Source organism: Ursus americanus, chromosome 25 (assembly GCF_024610735.1).
Source record: "Ursus americanus isolate L20-20 chromosome 25, mUrsAme1.1.p, whole genome shotgun sequence".
NCBI lineage: Eukaryota > Metazoa > Chordata > Mammalia > Carnivora > Ursidae > Ursus > Ursus americanus.
The window spans coordinates 45,029,025-45,051,881 of record NC_142151.1 but is presented as its reverse complement, the minus strand read 5'-3'; the positions used below and the strand labels follow the sequence as shown (position 1 = coordinate 45,051,881).

The 22,857-nt window shown below is 46.5% G+C and overlaps 1 protein-coding gene across 2 annotated transcripts; it reads right to left on the bottom strand.

The window, feature by feature from the left end:
- Positions 1 to 3,902: 3,902 nt before the first annotated feature.
- Positions 3,903 to 22,195, bottom strand: COPZ1 (coat protein complex I subunit zeta 1). 2 transcript variants are annotated; one of them, XM_045800856.2, is made up of 9 exons: positions 22,066 to 22,195; positions 11,431 to 11,499; positions 10,014 to 10,095; positions 9,307 to 9,398; positions 7,672 to 7,727; positions 6,293 to 6,370; positions 6,079 to 6,130; positions 4,843 to 4,881; positions 3,903 to 4,020 (listed from the first exon to the last, which is right to left on the bottom strand). In XM_045800856.2, the coding sequence occupies exons 1-9, from the start codon at positions 22,081 to 22,083 to the stop codon at positions 3,973 to 3,975; spliced, it is 534 nt and encodes a 177-aa protein (XP_045656812.1). In that variant the 5' UTR covers positions 22,084 to 22,195; the 3' UTR covers positions 3,903 to 3,972. The 2 variants fall into 2 exon arrangements, with proteins under 2 accessions (XP_045656812.1, XP_087712018.1); XM_087855892.1 differs by lacking the exon at positions 3,903 to 4,020 and adding an exon at positions 4,082 to 4,250.
- Between the last annotated feature and the right edge of the window lie 662 nt (positions 22,196 to 22,857).

Below are 22,857 nucleotides of genomic sequence, written 5' to 3'. Positions count from 1 at the left end.
GCTTGCTGCTCTCTACTTGTGTCAGTTTCTCTTACTCTCCCAGTTCGTTATGCTGGCTTTCTGCTGTCAGCCTCTGCCTCTTTGTCTCTCAGTCACTTTTTCTCTCTCACTGGGCTTCTCTATCTTACTCCCCCCCCCCCATTTCCTTGGACTCTCCATCTGTCCTGCCTCTGCTGTTCTTCAGCCCAACAATTCCTTGGTACCTCAACTGCCACCCCAGAGCCTCAGAGTAATGGGAAGGAAAAAAGAGGCTCTGCATGAGGCCCTGCTTTGGTGGGAGGTCTGGGACCATATTGTGTTATGATATGGGATGGGAAGGGGGGACAGGGAAGCCATATGACCAGGGAGAAAAGATGGAATGATGGAAAAGAGAAAAGACACAGAAGAGCAAACACTACGGAGAGGAGGGTAAGAACTAAAGGTTCCCTTTAAGTGTATTTTGGGTCAGTCTGAATGGGAGGAGCTGAGGGGCATCTACTGAGTCATAGTGAGACACAGATCCAGCAACAGGATATGGAGACCCAGCCAGAGAAACAAAGATGTGATGTCCACCAGGCAGCCACAGTTCTGGGCTCTCTCGCCTACCTAAGGTCTCACAGACCTCTTTCTCTTCTGCAGTCTTGGAGCGCTGGTTCCCTCCCCACTCACCTCCTCCTCCCTTAACACCTCCCTTCACCACCAGCCCAAATGACATCAGCTCTGGCTGCCACTGTCCTCAGCCCTGCTGATGTACTCTCCCATGGGTGAAAGAGAGGCCAATCACCTCTGCCCCACCCATTCATTCTCCAGCCAAGGAGCTGGGGCTTATACATGCCAGCACCATAGGGTGGAGTAGGAGGGGGCTGTACCAGGAAGCCATCTGCAGGACACGGTAGAAAAAAAGGGGGGGGCCTGGGTACCAGGGGGAGGGAGACGAGATGGGGGGGCACTTGAGGAAGAGGGGCTGCAGCACTAAATCACCCAGTGGGGGGACTCTTTCTGCCTGAGCTCAGTGGGGTGGGTAAAGGATAGACATTTGGGGAGGGGGAAAGAAGAATGGCGAATCGCCACATCTGGCAGGCAGGTGTCTGGCACTGTTCAGGCTGCAGTCACTTTCCCAGCCAAAGGGGAGGAAGGGGGAGAGGGGAGGAGGGGCTTCCCAGGGTCCCCTGGGGAAGAGGGAAAAGCTTACGAACAGAGACCCAGAGGCCCAGAATCAGACGGAGACCAGTGGAGGGAAATAATCAGACCCTGCTCCCCAGTCTCTGCTTTAGTCAGTGCTGGAGAAGGGTTTGCTCACAGTCCTGAAAGAAAATTGCTGGCCAAAGACTGGATAGGCCAGGGCACCAGAGTTCCGTTCTTCGCGGGAAACGAGAAGGCAGGAAAAGTTCAAACCAGGCCAGGCTGGGGAAACAAGCTCAGAGAATTTCAAGTTTGAGAACTGGTTAGAGCTCCATTTTCCACACTGTCACTGATCAGCAAAGCACCCCCCCCCCTCACATTCACATGCCCTCCCCAACCAGGGTCAATGCTGGGTGGTCAGTAGACAGTAAGCCTGGAGACTGCTTCTTTCCCCTCTCAGACAGGCAAAAACAAAGATACCTAGCCCTCACCCGACCCCTGTAGCCCAACTTTCAGTGGACTACAAGGGTGATAACCCAAGCATTTTCTTTTTTTTCTACCTGCTGAGGGGGGTTCCCGGGCAGAGGGGCCCCACAGCTGCTGAGCTTAATTGCCAGGTTCTCATACAGCAGGCAACGCTGGACAACTCGGTCTCACGTCTTGGTGCTGGACAGGCTCTTCCCACTCCCATTACCTTCCTTCCCTCATCCTTTCCTGAGGTGCTAATGTGGTCTCTCCTGCTTACTCCTGGAATTGCAGGCCCATCTTATGAGCTGTAGAGGTGACTGAGAAGGAGACCCTTCAAAACTGCAGTGCAGAGGAGGGCTCCCCACACTCCCCCCCTCCTTAAAATCCTGCAGAGGAAGGGGGAAAGAAAACCAAAGCATTCTCCTGTCGCCGCGGCAACCATGAAACCCCCAGCTAAATCCATCTTGTGAGCTCACCGCCCCATTAAGATGCAGGGCCAGGCTCTGCGCCAGCCCAGCCACATTCATTTGTGCGAATAAAGGTGGAGGAGGGGGAGGGGAGCAGGCTCTGGAGGGACGGGGAAATGGCGAGAAGAGGTTATTTACACCACCGTCCTGACCTTCTGGAGCAGCGCTGGCTCCGATAAATAACCCGCTCAGCGCCATTTCAGAGCAGGAGTGGGAGGTGCAGGAAGGGAGCAGGGGCTGAGGAGAGCCCCCACGCAGGTGCGCGTCTCCGGGTTACTAATGGCTGAGGCGGGAGCAGGCAGCTGGCTTTGGGGGTGGTGGGGGGAGCAGTCAGTTCCCTGGGACTCCCACTGAGAAAATACCACCCCCACCCCACCCCTGGCGCCAATTTCCAGGCGAAGGGACGGAGAGATGCCAAGGAGGCAAACAGCCCCGTAAATTAGGGATGGGGGGTGGAATGCTGGGGAGTCTCTGAGGTAGGAGGGAAGAAATATTATAAGATGGGGAGTGATGGGGGGGCACTGGAGGAATAGAAGCAGCTGCCAAAAAGAGAGGAAGAGGAACAGAAACATCACACAAAGGCAGTTTGGAAAAAGAAATGTGTTTTATTCCTCTTTGCACAAAGCAGTATCTCCTGACTCCATACATCTCTGACACAAAAATGCCCCCTCAAATATGCCCAGGTATTCGCCCCACTTCAGTCTTGGAGAACTGGCAGTTAGTGGGTGGGACAGAAGGCTTAAGTCTCAGGAAGGTTTTTTAGACATTTTTGTGGGAAGTTTTGGGTCAAGGGGAATGATTAGACCCAAGAGCGGGTGTTCCAACCTCAATCTTCCTGGGGAAATCCGAATCCCGAAGGTTTTCTGAAGAAAGGCACCTCTCCCAGCGACCTAGGGAGGGAAAGAGCCCAGACCTACTGCCTGGATGTAAGGCTGAGGCAGAGGGAAGACAGGGCTGAGCGGCAGAGACTGCAGACCCAAGGCAGAGGAGTGAGATGCATGTGGGGGAGCAAAGGGGACAGAGCCCAGAGGCCCAAGTCATAAATCCCACCCCTCCCCAGTTCTGAGCAAAAACTCTTCTTCCCAAGACTAAAATGGAGTTTTAGTTCAGGGACTGGCTTTGCTCTGGGGCACAGCAAGGACAAGCCAGGCAAAGATCCCACGGGTAGGGAAGGTGGAGAGTCAAGGTAGTGGACCAGGAGACGGACACCCCTACAGTGAACACTTACAAAGCACAGCGGTTTTGAAGCTATAAGCCAGGATCAGGGGAAAGAATGCAGCTGTGACTGAAATACAGAATTTTATAAGCCCTATCCAATAAAATTTAAATCCCTGCTTCTTCCACTCTGTCCCCTGCCCATTAGCTGTTCCCAATCTTTTTTCCAAGGCTAGAGGACAGGGCAGTAAGAAGGGATGGGAGGAAATGCTGAGGCCAGTAAGTGGGGCTGTGGCTGAGACTGGATATGCCACCCCCACTCACCCTATAGAAAAGAATTCTCTCTCTCTCTCTCCCCTCAATAACATATGGGCTGTTGGGATGAAGGCCCAGTAATGGCAAAGGCAGGAAAACACTCAGCACATTCTTTCTCCTGCTTTGATCTCAAGTGTAACTGCAGCAAAGGGCACAAAAGTTGAGAAGAAAATATGGGGGCTAGGAGAGCATGAGAGCATAATCCGGTGTAAAAAGGAAGAGGGTGCTTCCCCTACCCTGCCTTTAGAATCTGCTGGGAGTTTTACTCCCAGACCACAAAAAAAGTGAGAAAGAATAGGAAGCATACATGGAGGTTTGGGGGAGCAATCACAGACAGAATGGAGATTTAAGGATCCCTTGTGATCCCCGAGATGACCCTGAGAGCATCAGTTGGGGGACTGGATGAGAAGTCACAGCAGACGTGTGGATTTTTTGAGGGGGTGAGGAGCCTGGAACAGTGAGGTCTTCACCGAAGGAGTGACCACTTGATCTGTTCTTTGGCTGACTGCAGCACCTGCAGGGACAAGGGCAGCAGTTGAGGGGCCGGATGGGGGCAGGGCAAGGATAGAGACTGGGGCTCTCCTTCCCTCACTTGCCTTCCCTGTCCTTAGAAGAATGGCAAATACAAAATCCCCAAGGGTGGAGGGATGGGAAGAAGCTCTCTAAGGCCCTAGAGGACTGTCAGTTTGGGAAATTCCAAAAAAATTCAAATCCACTGGGGGGATGAAGAGAGAAGAGGTATACCTGGGAGGAAAGAAAAAAACTGGGGGTTACTGGACATATGTTAGAAAGGAGGGGTTACCACATCCAGATGGACTTCTTGGTGAGAATTCCAAGTAGATAGAAAACAGAATCCCTCCCTTGCCTCCCACATTAGGTAGACAATCTATCCGCAAAGTAGCAGGATGGATCTGCAAAACCTGCTTATTCTAGAATATGCATTTCCAGCTTAGCCCTCATTTGAATAATAAGAGGAGAGAGAGAGAGAGAGAGTGTGTGTGTGTGTGTGTGTATGCGTGTGTGTGCACACACACAGACCATCTGCTTAAGGCAAGCCTCTGCTGGGGAATAAATCACTGAATGAGGAATCAGGCAGGGAGGGTTTGAAGGGTAGAGAGCAAGGCTGACAGCCACTGCTCACAGGAATGTGGGACAGGAGTTGGGTGGGTAGGGAGTGTTTGGCTGTATGAGTCCCCAGTTCTCTGGAATAAGAGGGAGCCAAGAAACATGTGCCTTCAGTCTCTAGACTCATTCAAACTTGGGCTGGGGTGGAATGCTGTTCTAGCCTCTTTAGTGGCCCAGTCCATCTGGAGAGGAAGAAAAGAGAAAGTCATACCTGAGACACGGTCTGCTCCGTAAGGGGGACATCTTCGCCCTATGACACAGACAGAGAAACATTTAACATGGGAGAAAGCTGGAGCAAGACCTCACTGAAGTTAGTAGTGGAGAAGGAAAAGGTGGTCTGGTCCTTTAAACTGAAGCAAAAGGCAGATGCCTGGCTTCTCAGTCCCTTCTAGGTAGTACAGCCACAGTTTTCTTGGCCAGAGGGACTGTAAGCAGAAAAGGGTGATTTCATCCATCCTCGGTTTTAAGGCAGGAGGACTTCTTAAAAGATTTATTCCATTCCAAGTAATCAGCAGGTTATCTGATCCTCAACTTGGGGGTGGGGGACCTGATTCCCTAGTCAGAGAAGACCTTCCCTGAATATCAATATCACTAGGGAAAGGATGAGGGGGAGCCAGGGGTAATTTAATGGATCCCGCAAGGCCTGATGGGTAACGACAGCATGTTAATTTGAAGAAATAAACTGCTGCAACAGCAGCCTGAGAAGGGGAAGGCGGGAGTGGGTGGAGGGGGGACCCTCTCTCTTGCCACATAGAGACATATGTTAGAGGAGAAGATTAAACTATGCAAATGGAGCCCATGGCAGTTAAGGGAGAAGATTTCCCATTACCCGACACTGTCAGCCTTCACTCTGTGGAGGTCAGAGCTGGGACATTCTATGAATGGGGAGATTTGCTTTGCTCAAACATCTAGGCACCCCACCACTTGCTGGTGGGCTCTCTCTATACCCACCATGATCTCCCTAGCAGACTTGGAGGCTTCTACGGTTAACTCAGAGGCCCCTTTCTGATATTACTACCACCAAAAGAGGACTGAGGTTCTGGCAAATAAATGCTTCCTGACAGAGAGGTGCTGTCCTCAGACTTTAAGACAAGGAAGCCACTCTCCTGACTCACCTGATTGGGATCCATCCCCAAAGGAAGTATAAGTCAACCTCAAGTTCCTTTATAGTTTCAGAACCATTACTATTGAAGTTTCTTCTATTCATCTTTGATTCAATTAAGTATGTATTAAATGTTCCCTCTGTGCAAAGACTATATGGGATGCTAGGTACCAGGGAAGGGGCAAAAATATGCTCCTTCTGCTTCCCCTCTTTGAGACAATGAGAATTTGAAAGGAAAGGGGAAGGCTGTATGTATTCTATAATCCCTGACCTTTAGATGCATTAACAGGTCAGGCCCTGGAGGGTGAGTAGATGGGGGATGTAGGGGAGCACACTCCTGCTTACCCTTAATGCCACCCGGTGTACCACTTGCTGGGGATCACTCTCTAGGATCACCCTAAGAAGACAAAGAAGAAACCATCATTCGCTCTGTCCTGAAAGACAAACTCATTCATTGTGGGGATACTCTGGTCACTCAGGCCACTCGCCTAGGATAGAGGCAATTACACCACCCCCTCACCCCAAATCCAAGGAGGTCCAGGCAGATCAGAAAACTCACCCTCCGTCTACGATTTCATCCACAGCCAAGAAGAGTCCCTCCATGTTCTCCAGGAGAGCTCGCTTTTCTACATTTTTCCTGAGTCCCCAAAAGAAGAGAAAAAAACCAGTCTGTGCATAAAAGGAATCCTAGGACATTGCCTGAGCTGGGGACTCAAAACTGTACCAATTCTCTCCACCAACCACACAGACTAAAAGGTAAATAAGAACTTTTGGCTTATCCACTCTAAACCTCTTCTTACTCTTAGTTGCTAAGTAAGGATCAGGAATGTCAGGAAAGAGATTCAAAAACTACAGGCAATGTCTGACTATTCAAGAGTTGATTATCCAGAGCTAGTTTCTCCCCACCTACTGTGAACGCTGCTAGCGACCCTGCTCATGAACACTGACACCGGTGGGCGGGAAAGGGAATAAGCAGCTAAACTCAACCTGGAGGGGCAGGAGGTGGAGAGGAGTTGAGTGCAAACTCTATTTGCACTTAAGCTCTGACAAACCTTCGAGGCCTCTCTCCGCTCCCCCCTCCTCCCCCTCCCTCCCCAGCTCTTCACAGGCCTTGAAAAGAAGCCCAGCTAGGGGCTGGGAACGGTCAGGCCCTCATCCACCAGCCTTAGATCCGGTGGTTGTGCCTGTGGCCAGTCACATCCGTCAGTTTGACTCTTTCACTAGATCACCGAAATGAAGTCTACGCATTCACCTGGCTAAGAAATAAATCATCCCCTTCCTGAGGAAATCTGAGCCATTCGCCCTGCTGATTTTGTGGGGCTGAGAGCGCCTGCTGTTCTGCTCCGGATGGCGGATGGCTGTCTGTACTGGGTTCACTTGGGAGCTGCTGGGGGAATGAAGTTCAGACTCCTGGATGTTTTCAGGAAAAGTATCTTATATCTCTTCTGTTGCCCATCTATGTGGGAACAGAGGGCTGCTGGGGAGGTGGAAAGGGAGGAGAGGGTAAATGGCGTATTCTTCCTGTTCTAAAGAAGGGAAAATCTAAGGGCTAAAGTTGAAAACTGGGAGTGTTACCTCCATTCCCAAGGTACTTATGTTACATCTGGGACATTTCCCTATGCTTGCCTTTCCCCTACCTTCTAATGAAGTCTACGAAAGCACCTTAATGGTGCTCAGAACTCTGACAGAGCCACTGGGTAATAAGAGAGTAGAGAGACATTGCTCCCTCCCAGTCCCCTTTCTTAGGAGAATTATCCCACAGGAGGGACATACTTTCCATCCAGTCCTCCTCATCAATGTGAATCACTCTGAAATAATTAGCCTAACTTCTCAAGGTAAATCAATTCCCTGGAGCCTCTGCTAATTCCCCCACAAACCCCTGGGCCTGATGAATAGTGACTTTCTCTCCCAAACAGATGTCAAGAATGGCCTGCTCACCTCAGCATCTGGCTCAATGAGTCAAAGAGGCAATTCAGAACAGCCATGAGCATCAGCTGTTGGGAGACAGAAGAAGCAGAAGGATAAGGTTCAAGACCCTGAAAACTGCTACCTGAACAACAAACCCGCTAATTCATTAAGCATCAAAAGACACAGGCTTTCACAAAGGACCAAAAGCCTAAGGTGGAAGTAAGAGCAAAACAGGAAGAGGACCTGTGGTTTCTCACAGAAATAAATTCTGCTACACAATCTCACAATTTGAGGCCTCTTTGACCCGACTGTTCAAATTTTCCCATCACAATCCTCTACATATCTTTGCCAACTGTATATGTGTTACCTGATATCTTAGGTAAAGAAATCATTAACCAAACAATAGCTAAGGTCAGAGGGTTAGTGGAAAGAGCATGGCCTTTGGCGTCAGATAGATTTGGGCTAAATCCCAGCTGAGCCATTTCTAGATGTGTGACCCTGGAAAAGTTATTAGGTTGAACCATATGAAACTGCCACATCTATAGTTCAACAGTGCATATGCAAGTAATTTCATATCTTTCCTCATGGTTTGGTTTCCTCATCTATAAAATAAAGGCACTAATGCCCACAACTCACAGAAGTGCTGTAAGATTTAGATAACAATGTACCTTACAAAGCACTTAAGGTAGTAAGAGTTTCGGAAGAATTGATTCTCTCAAACTTTTACTTTTGTTTCAAATTATATGGGGGCTTATTTTTACTTATCTACTCTCCTAGACGTTGCTACCTGAGGTAAGTAGCTTTTCCTGGGCATAGGAAGCAGGTTAGGACTACACCCACAGTCTTCTCAAGTTGATCCATTCAGAATGTATGGCTTCAACATGACCCCAAATGTTGGCTAACTGACCCAAACTCAGTCAAGTGTGGACCCTTCATAGCAGAAGCAAGCATCCCCCCAACCTTGACCAAACCTCAGAAATCCATCTTTAAGGGATGCCTGGGCGGCTCAGTCAGTTAAGTGTTTGACTCTCAATTTTGGCTCAGGTCATGATTTCAGGGTTGTCAGATCAAGCCCTGTGTCAGGCTCCACACTCAGCACAGGGTCTACTGGAGATTCTCTCTCCCTCTGCCCCTATCCACCCCCTGCTACCACCCCCCCGGCTTGTGCATGTGCGCGCATACTCTCTTTCTCAATAAAATCTTAAAAAAAAAAAAAAAAAAGGAATACATCTTTAAAAACTCTATACAGGGAAGGCCACTGATATATGTTAGTATGTATTAAAATATATGTGGTGTCTCCTACACGGAGATAAAAGAGCAAGAGCAACTGGGGGGGGGGGGCACCTGGCTGGCTCAGTCAGAGGACCATGCAACTCTTGATCTCGGGGTTGTGAATTCGAGCCCCACGTTGGGTGTAGAGATCACTTAAATAAATAAAACTTTAAAAAATCAAAAAGAAAAAGAGCAATTAGGGAAAACTTCCACTCTAGGTTGATTTGTTTACTAGGCCATGTTTGTGAGGTCAGCAGGGATCTCTGACAACTTCATTAGCCCAGTCAGGAGCCAGAGGGACGGGGCACTCATAGGGTCCAGAACCAGTAACTGTGTCTTGCCCATGGTTTAGGAAGTGGGATCAGAGAGAGCAAAAAAGGGTGGAATTCTCACCTCATTTTCATAGGAGCTGCCAATCACATAGAAATAGAGATCGATACTGCTTTTGTATACCACTGTCAGGCCTTCCAAGAGGGCAATTTCACCTGGGGGGAGGGGAAGGTGGAAACAGTGGGTGGCCCGGGATAAGAAAGTAGGATAGAAGGAGTTACTACGAACTCCTGGCATCCAGCTGTTCAGGCTAAAGTAAGGTAGGTCATAATAACCCCCAAAGATCAAAGTTGACCTGCTTTTTCTTTCCGGGTGGTAGCAGAAGAAGGGAAGTACACTTGGGGAAATCAAAATGTATCTTCTCCTCTAAGCACCTCCCCACCAACTACCCTTATTTCCCTCCTCGCATATGAGACAGGGTACTAGTCGATCCTTCGGAGGTGAAAATGCAGAGCGGTCACCTTTACAGACTGCCATTCACCTGCCCTAATGGATGCGGTACAATAAGCAGAGCTGCAGTTAAATTTGTCAAGTGAGGCTCATAAATCCAGGGACTAGACAGGTAGCTAACAGCCAACCTGCCAGCACGGTATTCCCGCGTGAGGTACACTCACCTCCCCACTACATTCTGAAGAGTTTATTATATGAGGGGAGGAGGAAAAAAGAAAAAAAGGAGGCAGTCATTTTATCCTTTCTCTGCAGTCCTGCTGCCACCCGCTGCCCACCATGGTTCCCCCAACACAGGGAGCAGTGAAAGGAAAATGACCTACTGTCAGTCCGATGGGTCTTGTTGAAAATGTTCTTCTCAAAGGCCTTTTGCTCCTTGACGCTGGGGTAGGTGTCGTCATAGTACTGGTCAGAAAGAAAGGAGATGGGTTGAGTCATTAGAGCTGGGAGCCCAGAATGATTAGTGTCTGTGTTTTGCCCTGGATCTTGGATTTCTCTCCTTCAAGGCATGGGGTGAGGGAAAAATACTGACATGAAGAAGGAAGAACTATGGAGGCAGGGAATGGTCAGTGAGTAAGCAAATACAAAAAAAAAAAAAAAAATCCTTTTAAAGACCCTGCTGTAAGCATGCCCACCTCACATTTCTAAGACTGTAGGGGCAGAGGCCTACATGCCCTATGATGAAGCTGTGCCCCTGTCTGCATTCTAGGACAGCAATCTCGAGACTACTCTCACCGAGTGCTCCCTAGGAGCTACCCCATGTCAGGGAGCAGTGCTAGGGAACATAAAAAGCACTAGAAGCACAGAACACTTCTTTCAGACCCTCACTCACAGTATGAAGCTGAGGAATGGGGAGAGGCTGCATAAACCCCCTCTAAAGAAAGGCAAACCCTACCCAATCTCTCTCATACCTCAGCTCTCTTTTCTGCAAACTGCAAGAAGCAGGAGACAATCTAGCACATTGCTAAGCCCACTCCCAAGCTCTTCCTGGCACGGGGTGGAGATACAGGCTGCTAAATCGCTCTGCTCTTTAGGGGCTAATCCGTCGCAGTCAGCTGAAGACCTATGACAGGTCTGGCATTTAGTAACTGGATAACTGTTTCAAAAGGTGTCCTGCATAGTTACATCCAATTACAGGGAGGAACAGCTGGTGAATTCTAAACTAATCTCTACCTGCTGATTGATTTATGCTGTGCTCGCCCGGAGTTAATACACCAGGGACAGAAAAAATTTCCACAGGAGGGGGAGAATATGGAGAGAAGAGGGGTGTCCTTTCTCCTCTCTTTCTAGATCCAAAGTTTGAAACATCACACGGGGGATGTCAGGAGGTACAAGCTTGGTGGTGACTGCAGACCTAGGGCTGGAATCCTGGAAATGCAGAATTCCCTGGAAAAACCCAGGCAGGGTGACAAGGCAGAAGGAAAAGGGACAGGAGTGATGGGCACGGGTAGCCTGCTTCTCACACCCAGGCACTGTATTGTTCGGGAACCAAGGTTCCCAAGCTTTTCCCTGCTCTGATGCTGACAATAAAGGAGGTCGAAATCTGTGGGAGGCAAGTATGGAAGCAGGGCAACTAAGATACCGAAGCAGTTTGGGTTTTATCTGGAGTTGGCACAGGAAAATGGAAGAATTCTCAAAATTATAGTATCAAGGAATATGAGACAATAGGGGCAGTCCCAAGATCCAAATTTCAGATAAGTCTTTGTCTTGCTCCTAAATGAATTTCAAAGGGAATCTCACCTTGGCAAAAAGTCGATCTCCATCATTGTCCAGAATCAGGATGGCTTTGACAGTATACAGGGAGGGTTCCTGAAGAGATATGAACATACTCAGTCCTGAAGGCTCCTGCCACCACTGGCAAACTAGACACCTTCCCCTAGTCCCACTGGGCCTGCAAGGGGATACAGAGGTGCCTCTGTATGTCCCCCAGCCCAACCTGGTTAGATTTAGGTAATTCCCACTGAGAATGATCAAGTGGTGAATGAACTGAATTGAGGGAGGGGGCATTTCAACAAAGGACTCCAAAGCAGCATCAGAGAAACAGTTTCTCTGAGCCAGACTTACAGAGGATTTAATCAAGGTAGGTCATGCTGCTATTTCCAAATATTATGCTACAGTTATTTTCCAAATTACTCTCCTTCCCTGGTCTCCCATGCACAGGTAGGTATCAAAAGTGACCAGATTAATTAATAGGCACTGCACAAGGCTATCTGAAAATAGGGTTGAATGCCCTAGTGTACTTGGAAGTTTCTGCAGTCCCAATGCAGTAGCAATGCAGAGGCATAAAGCAGGCCTTCCCTAAACCACCCACACACACTGAGCAGAGGGAAATGAGCACGCATGCGTGTGCACACACTTATGCTCACAGACACACCAGTTCTGAATGCAGCCCAGTGAGACATCCATCTTCCAAGACTTCCCCTGCGCTCCCAATTCTACTATACCCCCAACCACTACCACTTAACTTCCCAAGACATAAACCAATCTGAATTTTGGGGGAATTAAGAAGTAGTAAAGAAGAGGATCTAAGAAGCCTGGAGCCTAGATATAATGAGCAGAAGGGGAGTGTTCTTTTACTACCCAAAATCAAATTTTGAGGATAATGGCTCTCATAAAGGAACCAAAGCCTCAGTCTTAATGGTTACACTCAAACAACTGCAAAACGTATCACTCTACAAAAGCTCCTCTACTCCCGCAACTTCTAGGGAACCAGCTAATCAGGAGACGAAGAGGAAGGAAAGGGAGGCAGTGTTATGTGTATGGAAGGTGTCTGCAGGCCCACATTCCTTGAATTTCTTTTCTTTTTTTAAGTAGGCTCCATGCCCAATGTACTCACAACCCCAAGATCAAGAGTCGCATGTTCTACCAACTGAGCAAGCTGGTGCCCCTCACATTCCTTGAATTTCTAATCAGCATTACTTACCATTGATATCCCTCCCCTGTGCTATGAGAAAGGGCTGTTGCTTTGCTGCCTCCCTTTCCTGGCCTTACTTAGGAAACCCGCAGTCCTCACAGGGGCTAAATATAATCTCCAAGCGTGTGTTTAGTAAAGACCCAAGAGTGAGGATGAAAGAATTATTGCCAAGGATCCAGAAACTGCAACCTCTACAAAGGTAAACTGTCCCATGAGGCTCCAGGAGGCTTATGGTTCCGTGCAAAGAACCAACCCTACGCCTCAGGGAGTTAAGAATGAGAGTACAGGGAACCCAGTCTTCTGACAACAGGGTGATGAAGAATGTAAGCTTTCCCCACTTGAATTCTTGAGAACAGCAATTTTTGTGTTTTGTTCACTGATTTATTCCAAGTGTCCTGAACAATGTGTGACACACACTAAACTCTCAGTATTTGAATAGATTATGAGAATTAATGAAGTTTGAGAATAAAGTAAAATTTCTTGAACCAGTAAGCATCTAGGGGACCCTCTAATAATTAGACTTCCAAATATAGGCAGATGTTCTGGTGTGGCCATTTTGGGTGATATTACTACCAACTTATCTCTCCTCTGATAAACACTTCTTAGAGATGCCCGCCCCATACACATTACTCCCTGGAGTAAATACTCTGTCTCAAACTAAAGAACTCTGTGTCTAGTGGAAGGAAGTCCCCTAGAATATCATCTAAAAGGTCACAAAGAGAAGGTTTCCTAACTCCTATACCACACAGAAAGATCTTCCCATAAAGCAGACTCAATTCTATAGCACCTGGATCCTCGATTCACCAAAAGGGAGACACCAATGGGAATGAGTTTCCTTAATAGAGGAAAAGAAGCCCACAGGGAAGGAAATTTAGAAGACATAATTTTTTCTACAACCTTTTCCCTGGAAATCTTTGGCTCTGTTCTTCTCTCCACATTCACAGGAATCTTGGAGAGCTTCCTAATGGTTTAAACTGGGCATTGGTCTGGCAATAGGTAACTGGTTCTTGCAGCCACAGAGCCTGGCATCCTTAGAAAGAATAAGATGGATCCCAAAGAAAAGAAAAACCGGCCAACTAGGAGAGAAACAATGCCCTTTGTGGCCAACAAGGAATGAGTGCCTAAAACTGCTGGCAAAGAAAGAAACAGATCCCTGGGTTCCGCTCCTAGCTTTTCTCACTGGCTTCCTAGGAGATGTTATCAAGGAAACCCCCAAAATAGTAAGTGGACCTTACTGGAAAGGATAAAAGACAGGCAAAGGAAGGCAGGGAGAAGACCAGATCTGACTTACTACAGCTCTGAAAGAGGTAAGAAGGCACTAGAGAAAAGGCTGGTCATTTCAAACTTCCAAAGGGATAACCATACTAAATAAAGCCAAGAATTTAGGCGTGAGTCTAAATTCTGTTTTAATTCTCCACTCTGCTACAGCTGGAGCCAGCAGCTTCTCCTTTACTTCTCCTGCCACCTCCTGACTACAGACGGTTCCACTTCATCCGGGGCCTTTACCCCTCAGGAGTGGGGAGGCCAAGAGTTCCTCTCATACCATAAAACCAGCCAGTTTAAAGGCCCCAGAAGCCATTACTGATAATGTAATTTCATCTTAAGTTTTTGCAAAGGGCAAGTTTATAAATAACTCCCAGCTATTGAGAAATGAGCCTCCTGGACAATGGACTAGGCTTGACCTTGTAAGACATTAAATGCTGATTACTGAAAAAGACCCTACAAGCTTAGGGCCATGTTCAAAGGATTTAAAAGGTCTATTCTTGCCCCCCACTCCCGAATGTGTAGCTGCTAGAAAGCTTTCGAGACAAAGTTCTGTGATGCACTGACTTTCAGAGAGCCACAGCCTGAGTGTATAACAGAACTTCACCTCAAATGCTAATAGTGCCTGGAAATGATATGTAGGCAGACTGGTTTGTGGGAGTTTGGGTATCAGACAGATTTTCTTGCATATTTTTATTATCAAGAAAACTAGACTGGGCTCCTCAGGAGAGCTGAAACAACACCGAACAAGCAACTAGCCTGCTGCAAAGAAGTCTTTGATCTCAATCAGAGAGCTTTCTGAAGCCTGGTGAAAAACATCATCTCCCAGTACCCCCGCCCCCAGCACAGAGGGGACTAGAGGAGGAAGTCATTCCTAGTGCTGCCCCCTGTGGGCCTTCGAATGACCTGCAGCACTTCCTCACGATTATAGTCAGCAAAAATAACTAAAAAGGCAGCTCTGGATAAAAGCTATTTTTGTGTCTTGTAAGTCAAAGTAGGGGAGATGGGCTCTGAAAAAGCACTGAATGAAGTCAGTTCACAATGTATACAGTAAGAGGGAACTCTGGGATAAGATCATGGAATGCCACCAGAAGAGGACTGGGTGTGGGGGGGTTAAGTCTTTGCAGCAGGCAGACAGGATATTTGAGGGCTAAGACTGGTTACTTTATTTAATTCACGGGGGAAAGGGGACACGACCAAGAAGCCTTTATGGAGTTAGAGGATGTTAGCCACAGAGCTGAAAGGGCACAAGTAAGAATCCGGTTGAGATTCCTAGAAAGTTCTTCATTTTCCACTTATAAAGAAATCTTTATGGCCATGCCAAAAGTAGTACCCTGGCTTGGCAACAGGTTCTGAACAACAAGAAACAAGATGCTCTTCCCTCAACCCTATTTATAAAGTAAAACCAAAACACTATAAACTAGAAGGAAAAATTCCTAGATACCACTCCCAGCTCCACTTGGCTAAGCAGGTATTTTGCTCCCTGATTCTGTGCCAACTTTTTTTTTTTAAGATTTTATTTATTTATTTGACAGAGAGAGAGACAGCCAGCGAAAGAGGGAACACAAGCAGGAGGAGTGGGAGAGGAGGAAGCAGGCTCCCAGTGGAGCAGGGAGCCCGATGTGGGGCTCGATCCCAGAATCCTGGGATCACCCCTGAGCCGAAGGCAGACGCTTAATGACCGAGCCACCCAAGGGCCCCTCTGTGCCAACTTCTTCAAAATGAAAAGCTCCTCTGGGGTTGAGGGTTCCAATTTGCCAGCCACAAGCCTAGGGACTTCAAACGAAAAGAATTAACTCAAGGATTTGACAAGGAAGCATAGTTTTTATACACTACCCAAGGGTTTGCTTAGATTCAAGCACAAGTCAGGAAAGACGAGGAGCCACAGGTACCACGGAACATAACCCAGATGCCATGAGACCAAATACTGGCTATAAAGAGGAAACTGCACACAAATCTTAGGAAGGAAGAAAGTGATGTCAGGAAGAGACCTAGGAAGAATCTTCCTATCTGACACAGATACAAAATGTGAAAGCACAGTCACTACTAAGAACTCATAGGCTACAGGAGAAAATGTTTCTAAACTCCTAAAATCCTTTATTATAATCTGGATCAGCCATTAATTCAAGTTCTACCTTTCTGTGGGACTCTGCTTCTTCATCAGAGAAATGAGAGGCCTGATCCAGATCAGTTAAAGTTATTAATACCTTAAGTTACAGAAGACCTCTTTGGTAAGCTGATGAAATCTATGGACCCCGTTCCCAGAAAAAACATACATTCACAAATTTATGATTTCAAGGAGCTCAGTTAGAATTAAATATGATACTGGGAGGATAATAAGATGGTGTGGAGAGAGGAGGAAAAAAAGGGGAAATGAGTGATACTTTTGTAAATAACCCCCTCTCCTCTGCCTGGCACCAAATAATGATTTCAATAAATACGTGTGTGTGGCCTTCATAAATTAATGAATATGATTGAGAAAACTAACGCAGCCAGCAGGGCGAGCAAAGGTCAGCACCTTTCAATGACTAAATCTGGTGGCTGTGAGACAGGAAGGACAAAGGTAACCAAGACCACACTCTTCAGGAATGCAAAATCTCAGGTCCTCTCTTAATATTCAGAAAGCCTGGTGCCTGGCTGGCTCAGACGGTTGAGCACACAACTCTTGGTTCCAGGGTTGTGAGTTTGAGCCCCACACTGGGCCCAGAACTTTTTTTTTTTTTTTTTTTCAGAAAGTCTATCTGTAGAATTTTTCCCCAGGGGCCACATAGTCAATTCTCCAACTATTAGGAAAGTGAAAGAACTACAGAAATGCAGGATAAACCAAGCAGCACTGGAAAGAGAGAGGAGTTGAACAAGCAGAAATCAGAGTACTCCACACCCAAGGCCTGAGAGCAACATTAGAACTTCCTGCCTTCCCAGTTCGGTAATCCAAGAGCTCTCATTTAAACACCAGTCAGTAAGGGGAAATATCAAATGGAACTAGATCTATTTCTGCCAAGTCCTTGGTTATGATGTTTCATGCTATCCGAACCCACCCCCCGCTGCCCCATAGTCTAAGAGAATGAGTTGACAGCCTCTGTGTTCATCTTTCAGTCTACCAAGCCAAAATTTAAAATCACATCCCGAGGAGTACCTGCTATCCTCTGCTCCAGTCTGTGTCCCTCTAACAGGTCCACAAATAATAGAAAAGGAGTTAAGAAAATCAGTAGAGCTATCCAAACCTGTGACTGTAGGTGGGGATATCTGCCTTGACAGTGTGAAAACTAAACAGCCAGATAGGGAGACACACACTTCACCTGCAGCCTGAGACTTAGGTGACACAGGAAAGACTTCTGAAGAGATGGACGTGGTCAAACACCAAAAGCTAGGAAATCTAAAGATAAGAGAACTCCTCTAATTGTCCTATCTGAGAGAAAGGCAAGACAGAATGAGAGGGCCTTTGCCAGTACCAGCATCTTATATCGTGCACGGACTGAATCTCCCAGTTCATTTTCGTCAGCTGCTTGAGGGCACTCTGCCCTGTCTTTCTAATTACTCTACTATAAGTGGATAGGTAGGCAATGATTCTTTACTCCTGTTCAATCCTTTATTTGCTTCTCGAGTTTCCCTTTCCTTTCCATAACTAGTTGTCTTGTCAATATCCTAACTCTAATCAAGTCGTGTCAATGGAGTAAAAAACAGTAGCAAATATCTAGATGAAAAAGACCCTAAATCTGCCACTAGGGTCCCTCAAATATCTGGATAATTGCATTCATCCTCTGCCTCACAGGGAAGACCTGGCTTCTCAAAGATCTGGCTTTCTTCGCATGGAGACCCCCTCCTCCTCTTTTGACCATGTGACAGCTCCCCTAGACCTCTGATATAATTTATACCTTGCCAGGGACCAACTCTTTCCCACCACTGTGAAGGAGAGGGAAAAAAAATATATAAATACGTCGGAAATCTATAACGAGGTCTTCTTGGAGGGCAAGACATGGAGAGAGTTAGAAGCAGCGTCAATTGCTCTTTGGGGGTTTTAGTTCAAGCCGAGGTCTGCTTCCAGCAATCAACCATTAAAACAAGCCCGCCAGAGTAACAGCACAGTTTATTCTGATCATTTAATTTGAAGTGTCAATAAATTAAACTTCAATCAATTAAACTAGGTGTGCAATAACCCAGATGGACACCCCGACACCAACATAATCACAATAAAAATTTTTATGGCTGCCAGGGACCTCACCGGGGGCAGTGCTGGCACTGCTCGCGCCCTAGCTGAGAAATATATCTCCACAGTGCAGGAACGAGGAGATTGCTTCTCCTAACTAAATGGAGGGGCCAGGCACCAGCAAGGACGCAGCTGGGAGAGGGGCACAAGGGACTGCCAGGAACGAGATGGGAGTGCTTTGGGGGCTTAATGTAATTGATACCTTTGCCCAGAGCAGGGGGAGGGGGCATTTAGGCCAAGTACCTCTACTGTTAGTGCCAAAGGAATTTAACAAAAGCCCCATTAAGATGATTCAGGAAGCGAAGGCCACAGAGCAATATCAACCTTTAAGTCATTGATGTATTCTGCATAGTTTCATAAATACGCATACTCTTGTGCACTCTGGATGCCCTGATTTTTGAATGAGGCTTAGAATTTGGGATTTAAACGTTTACTAAGGGGAGAGAAAGGATAGAATTAAGTCTACTCGGAAAAACAATGGAAAAACACAGTTAATCTAGAGAGGATTAGGAAAAATGAAACCTATGAGGAAAGATTTAAGGATCTAGACTGCTAAAGTAATTCAGCTTTCAGAAAAAAAGGTAAAGGGGGAAAGGAGGAAGGGGAGATACGTCATTATCTTTAAGATTTCATTGGTTATTAACGGAGAATGGTGACCTGCAGAGATCCCTCTCCATTCACAGCTAAGAAAGGGAGAGCCCGGCAGAAAACAGCAGGAGAGAGGAAGCTGAGTCCAAAGATGCACGCTGGGAGCACTATAAAGCACGGGGAAGGGAAAGTGATGAAAGGGTCTCTTTCCTTAGAGACTACAAGAGGACCTGAGAAAGATTAGACAAATCTGCTCAAAACCTAGAGCCAGGGGCGCCTGGGTGGCACAGTGGTTGAGCGTCTGCCTTCGGCTCAGGGCGTGATCCCGGCGTTATGGGATCGAGCCCCAAGTCAGGCTCCTCTGCTGGGAGGCTGCTTCTTCCTCTCCCACTCCCCCGGCTTGTGTTCCCTCTCTCGCTGGCTGTCTCTATCTCTGTCAAATAAATAAATAAAATCTTAAAAAAAAAAAAAAAAAAAAACCTAGAGCCAGATTACTTACTTCAAGAAAGAAATGTGACCCACTGTAAAGTACCTAAATGAAGGGAAACTACTGGTATTTAGAAATTCCCATAATCAGATCAAACTTCGGCAGATGTTTCTTCTTGACCCCCTCTAGATTACCCTTCCCTTCTTCTCAATAACCTATGGCTGTGTGCCTTGTAGAGGTGAGGATAGAAGAATACACTTTGATCAGATTTCTTCAGAGGTCCAGCCAAACCAGGAAACAGAAACGTGAAAGGAGGAATCCGACAAGAACTTTAGAAGCTGTCTGCCCTCTTTAAGGAGTGGTCCGTTCAATATTATCACGGTACAGTAAACTCTAGTTCAGTAGAGAGCTAAGGTAAGATCCAGGAATTCCTCATACTTTTCACAACGAAGACGGCAATTTAAGTAATCAGATGCCGCTGAGTAAACAGAGGAGGGGATAAGGTGAAAAAGGACCAATGCAGGAAGGTGATTCTGAATCTGATGGGGCTAAATTTCATGGGCCAGTTTGTGAGGGTAGAGAGAAATAAAAATTTAGGAAGTATCACCTGATTCTCAACTAGGGTTCCTCATCTGAAGCACTGAATACTGAAAACTATTTAAATGACTGTTGTTGTTTTTTTTTTAGTTTCTCCCAAGGATGGTACAAACTAGTACCATTGTGGATACAGAGAAGTTGATTCATTATATTAATGAATGCCTTAGGGTTTAATTCTCTCCTAGAACTTTGGTTGAGAAAAGACTGGAATGATGAGAAAGATATACAAATTCTTATTTGGGGGCCCAAAATATAATGAAATTGTAAAGAGCCCCCCTCAAAAAAAAATGCTGGAAAGAGCTGACACAGAGGAAGGAAAATACTAGTTTAATATCATAAGAACTCTGGAGACCAGCACACGTATTGATACCTGTTAGTACTTTGTCCCCAACAAAAGCTTTATATAACTGACGTTTAAAATTCCGCATACTGAAGAGGTAGAAAGTCCATGATGAGAAAACCTACAGTAACATAAGACTTAGTCTGGGAGGATGAGGAATCAAAATTTAACCCTCATTTGACATGTGCTTCCTTGAGCAATCCCTTTTTCCTGTAATTTGGTTTCCCCTAACCCCATTACATAGATTTCTCATGACAAAGAATCAGTATGGTTTTAAAAGCGAAGTTCAGGGGTACCTGACCAGTTTTGCAGGAATCTGTGAAAGTGGCATCTTAGGTACAGATCAAAATGGATATAAGGAAGAAGCAGATTGAAACAGACTTCACTGAGGAAGCAGAGACTAAAAAACGAGAGACTTTCATATATACCTCCTTCAACTCACCACTACACACAGATCCCTTACTAAGAGGGCTCCCCAAGTATCATGTCCCTCAGTCCTACACCTCTAAGCAGGCTCCCTTGTAAACAGATGTAGACAGCATTGTAAAAGCTCCTAAAAACTTCCAAAGAAACCAACTCCCTGGAATTTATCCTAGTCTGTTAACTGGTTAAGAATATTGGCTAACTGCCTGGTACAGAAAACATCTTATTAAAAACTACTCAGGGGTTGGGACACCTGGGTGGTTCAGTCAGTTAAGCATCTACCTTCAGCTCAGGTCACGATCCTGCTTCTCCCTCTACCTGCCACTCCCCCTGCTTGTACTTTCTCTCTCTCTGACAAAACAAAACAAAACAAAACAAAACAAAACAAAACAAAACAAAGAAACTACTCAGGGGGTGCCTGGCTGGCTCACTTGGTGGAGCCTGCGACTCTTGATCTCTGAGTCACAAGTCTGAGCCCCACACTAGGTGTAGAGATTACTTTAAAAAAATTAAAAATTAAAAAAATAAAAAACCCTCAGATTTTAAGCTTGCTGCCTAGACTTGCCCAATCCATACGATCAGAAGGAATTATCCCTATCTTTACCATTTTGTAAGAAAAGAAATCAAACCTGTTATTCTCTTTTACCTGATAAAAATCTGGATGTTCACATATATTAGAGCTGAAGGAAAAGATACAAGAAAATGTCTTTGGAAAGATCATGGAATTCAACTCAATCAAGGAAGGAGGCTGGGAGCTAAATTCCTATACACACATGCGCAGTAACATCCCAAATTGCACAACAGAGCACTTGAGAGAGAAATCCTCTAGTCCAGTCCTAAAGAAGGGGTAATAAGTATTTTATTTGTTTTAACAAGCAAAAGGGATAATATGGGCAAGGAATCTAAAACACTCCCTTCGCCACCAAAATTCTCATAAAACCAGAGGGAGACTTAGCATCCCAGATCCTGCACTAAGAATTCCTAAAGTCTTAGTAGGGAGAAAAAAAGAACAGAACAAGGAGTCTGGAAAAAATATTTTATAATCCATGCTAACTCTATCAGGTATTCCAGAACTTTGATGGAATACATTCACCATGACAAACCTACATAATGGGGATTAACATGAGACCGAAGTAAAAGGAAAACCATTTTTGGAAGAAATGTAACGTTATTATCAAAAGACAGTCAAGCTGTGACAGCCATGAGGAGAACCCGGTGATGACAAACACCTGCAGTCTAGTCTTACAATTTGGGGCTAGTTTGAAGGTTCGGAGAAAGTCAAACCAGGCTATCATCCATAACGCTCAGAATGAGGGGGAACCTCAAGGACCCCAATCCAGTACGCTTATGAGCCTACGCATCCTAAGGACTCCATGTGCTCGCTTCAACTTTCCACGGATTCTGCCCTCTCCCCGGAAGAGCTTCCTACTCTAAACCGAGGCGTTAGCTCCTACAGTTCCTATACTAGGCCACACACTTATTTCAGGGACTGGCAGAAGCTTCGGTCCCCGAGGATTACCCGGAATTCCCCTTTCTACCCCCTCCCAGTCAGGTTGAACCCCAACTCCCGGCCCCTCTGGACACCACAGCATCTCCGCTGCCCCTCCGGCTCCTACCAAAATCAGCGCCTCCATCTTGCCCCGCAGCTGGTGCCGACGTGGAGCCGCAAAAGCAACACCGCCGCTGATTGGTCCCGCGTTCTCATTAGACCCCGCCCAAGAGGAGGATTATTGGACTATATCGTACCAGCTATTGCTCTATTGGCCAATCAGTGTACTAACTTGCTTAGAGGAAGCAAGGGGTCCAGCCAGAAAGCGCGGGCATTTGATTGTCAGTTTAAACACTCAATAAAAAGCCAAACCCTCACAGTTGACTGGGGCGGGAGAGTCAGTGGGGCGGGGTTGTTTCCATGGGGAACAGAGGAAGCGATTATTAATTTTCAATTGGCAGAGAGGAGAACACGTGATATCGTCGGTCCGCTTTAGCAACTTTAATCCGCACTCCCTTTAGGGGGCGCTGTGTCTCCTTAGCCCTCAACACTGGCAGCTCTTGACGGAATCCTACCCTAATCCTCATTCCAAGAGCCCCCCTTAGGCCCTGGGTATCCAAGGTTGCTTTATCAAACATTGCTAGCCCTTTCCTCCGACTCGCTGAGATCCCTTCAGTATCCTCACAAAGTCTGCACAACCATCGAATAAAGCCAAGAGATGCCTAGCGTATTAACTAGATAAAACAAGCCTGCCAGGTGTTAATTGCTACAGTAACAATCTCCCCAAGATGGAGTCCCAGGCTTTGCTGGGCACAGGGAAGGACAAGAAGCCAGAGAATTTCTAAAGCAGATTTTCTTTGACCAGGCATGAAACGGGACGTTAGAGCTTTGGAGACTAGATAGGAGAGAGTAGGAGGGA

What these genes read in the sequence shown, in the direction of transcription:
- COPZ1 (XM_087855892.1), bottom strand. An exon ending in TCATTGAGCCAGATGCTGAG is followed by an intron (nt 6,371 to 7,671) that starts GTGAGCAGGCCA and finishes TTGGGGACTCAG; the next exon opens with GAAAAATGTAGAAAAGCGAG. An exon ending in TACACCGGGTGGCATTAAGG is followed by an intron (nt 4,882 to 6,078) that starts GTAAGCAGGAGT and finishes TCTGTGTCATAG; the next exon opens with GGCGAAGATGTCCCCCTTAC.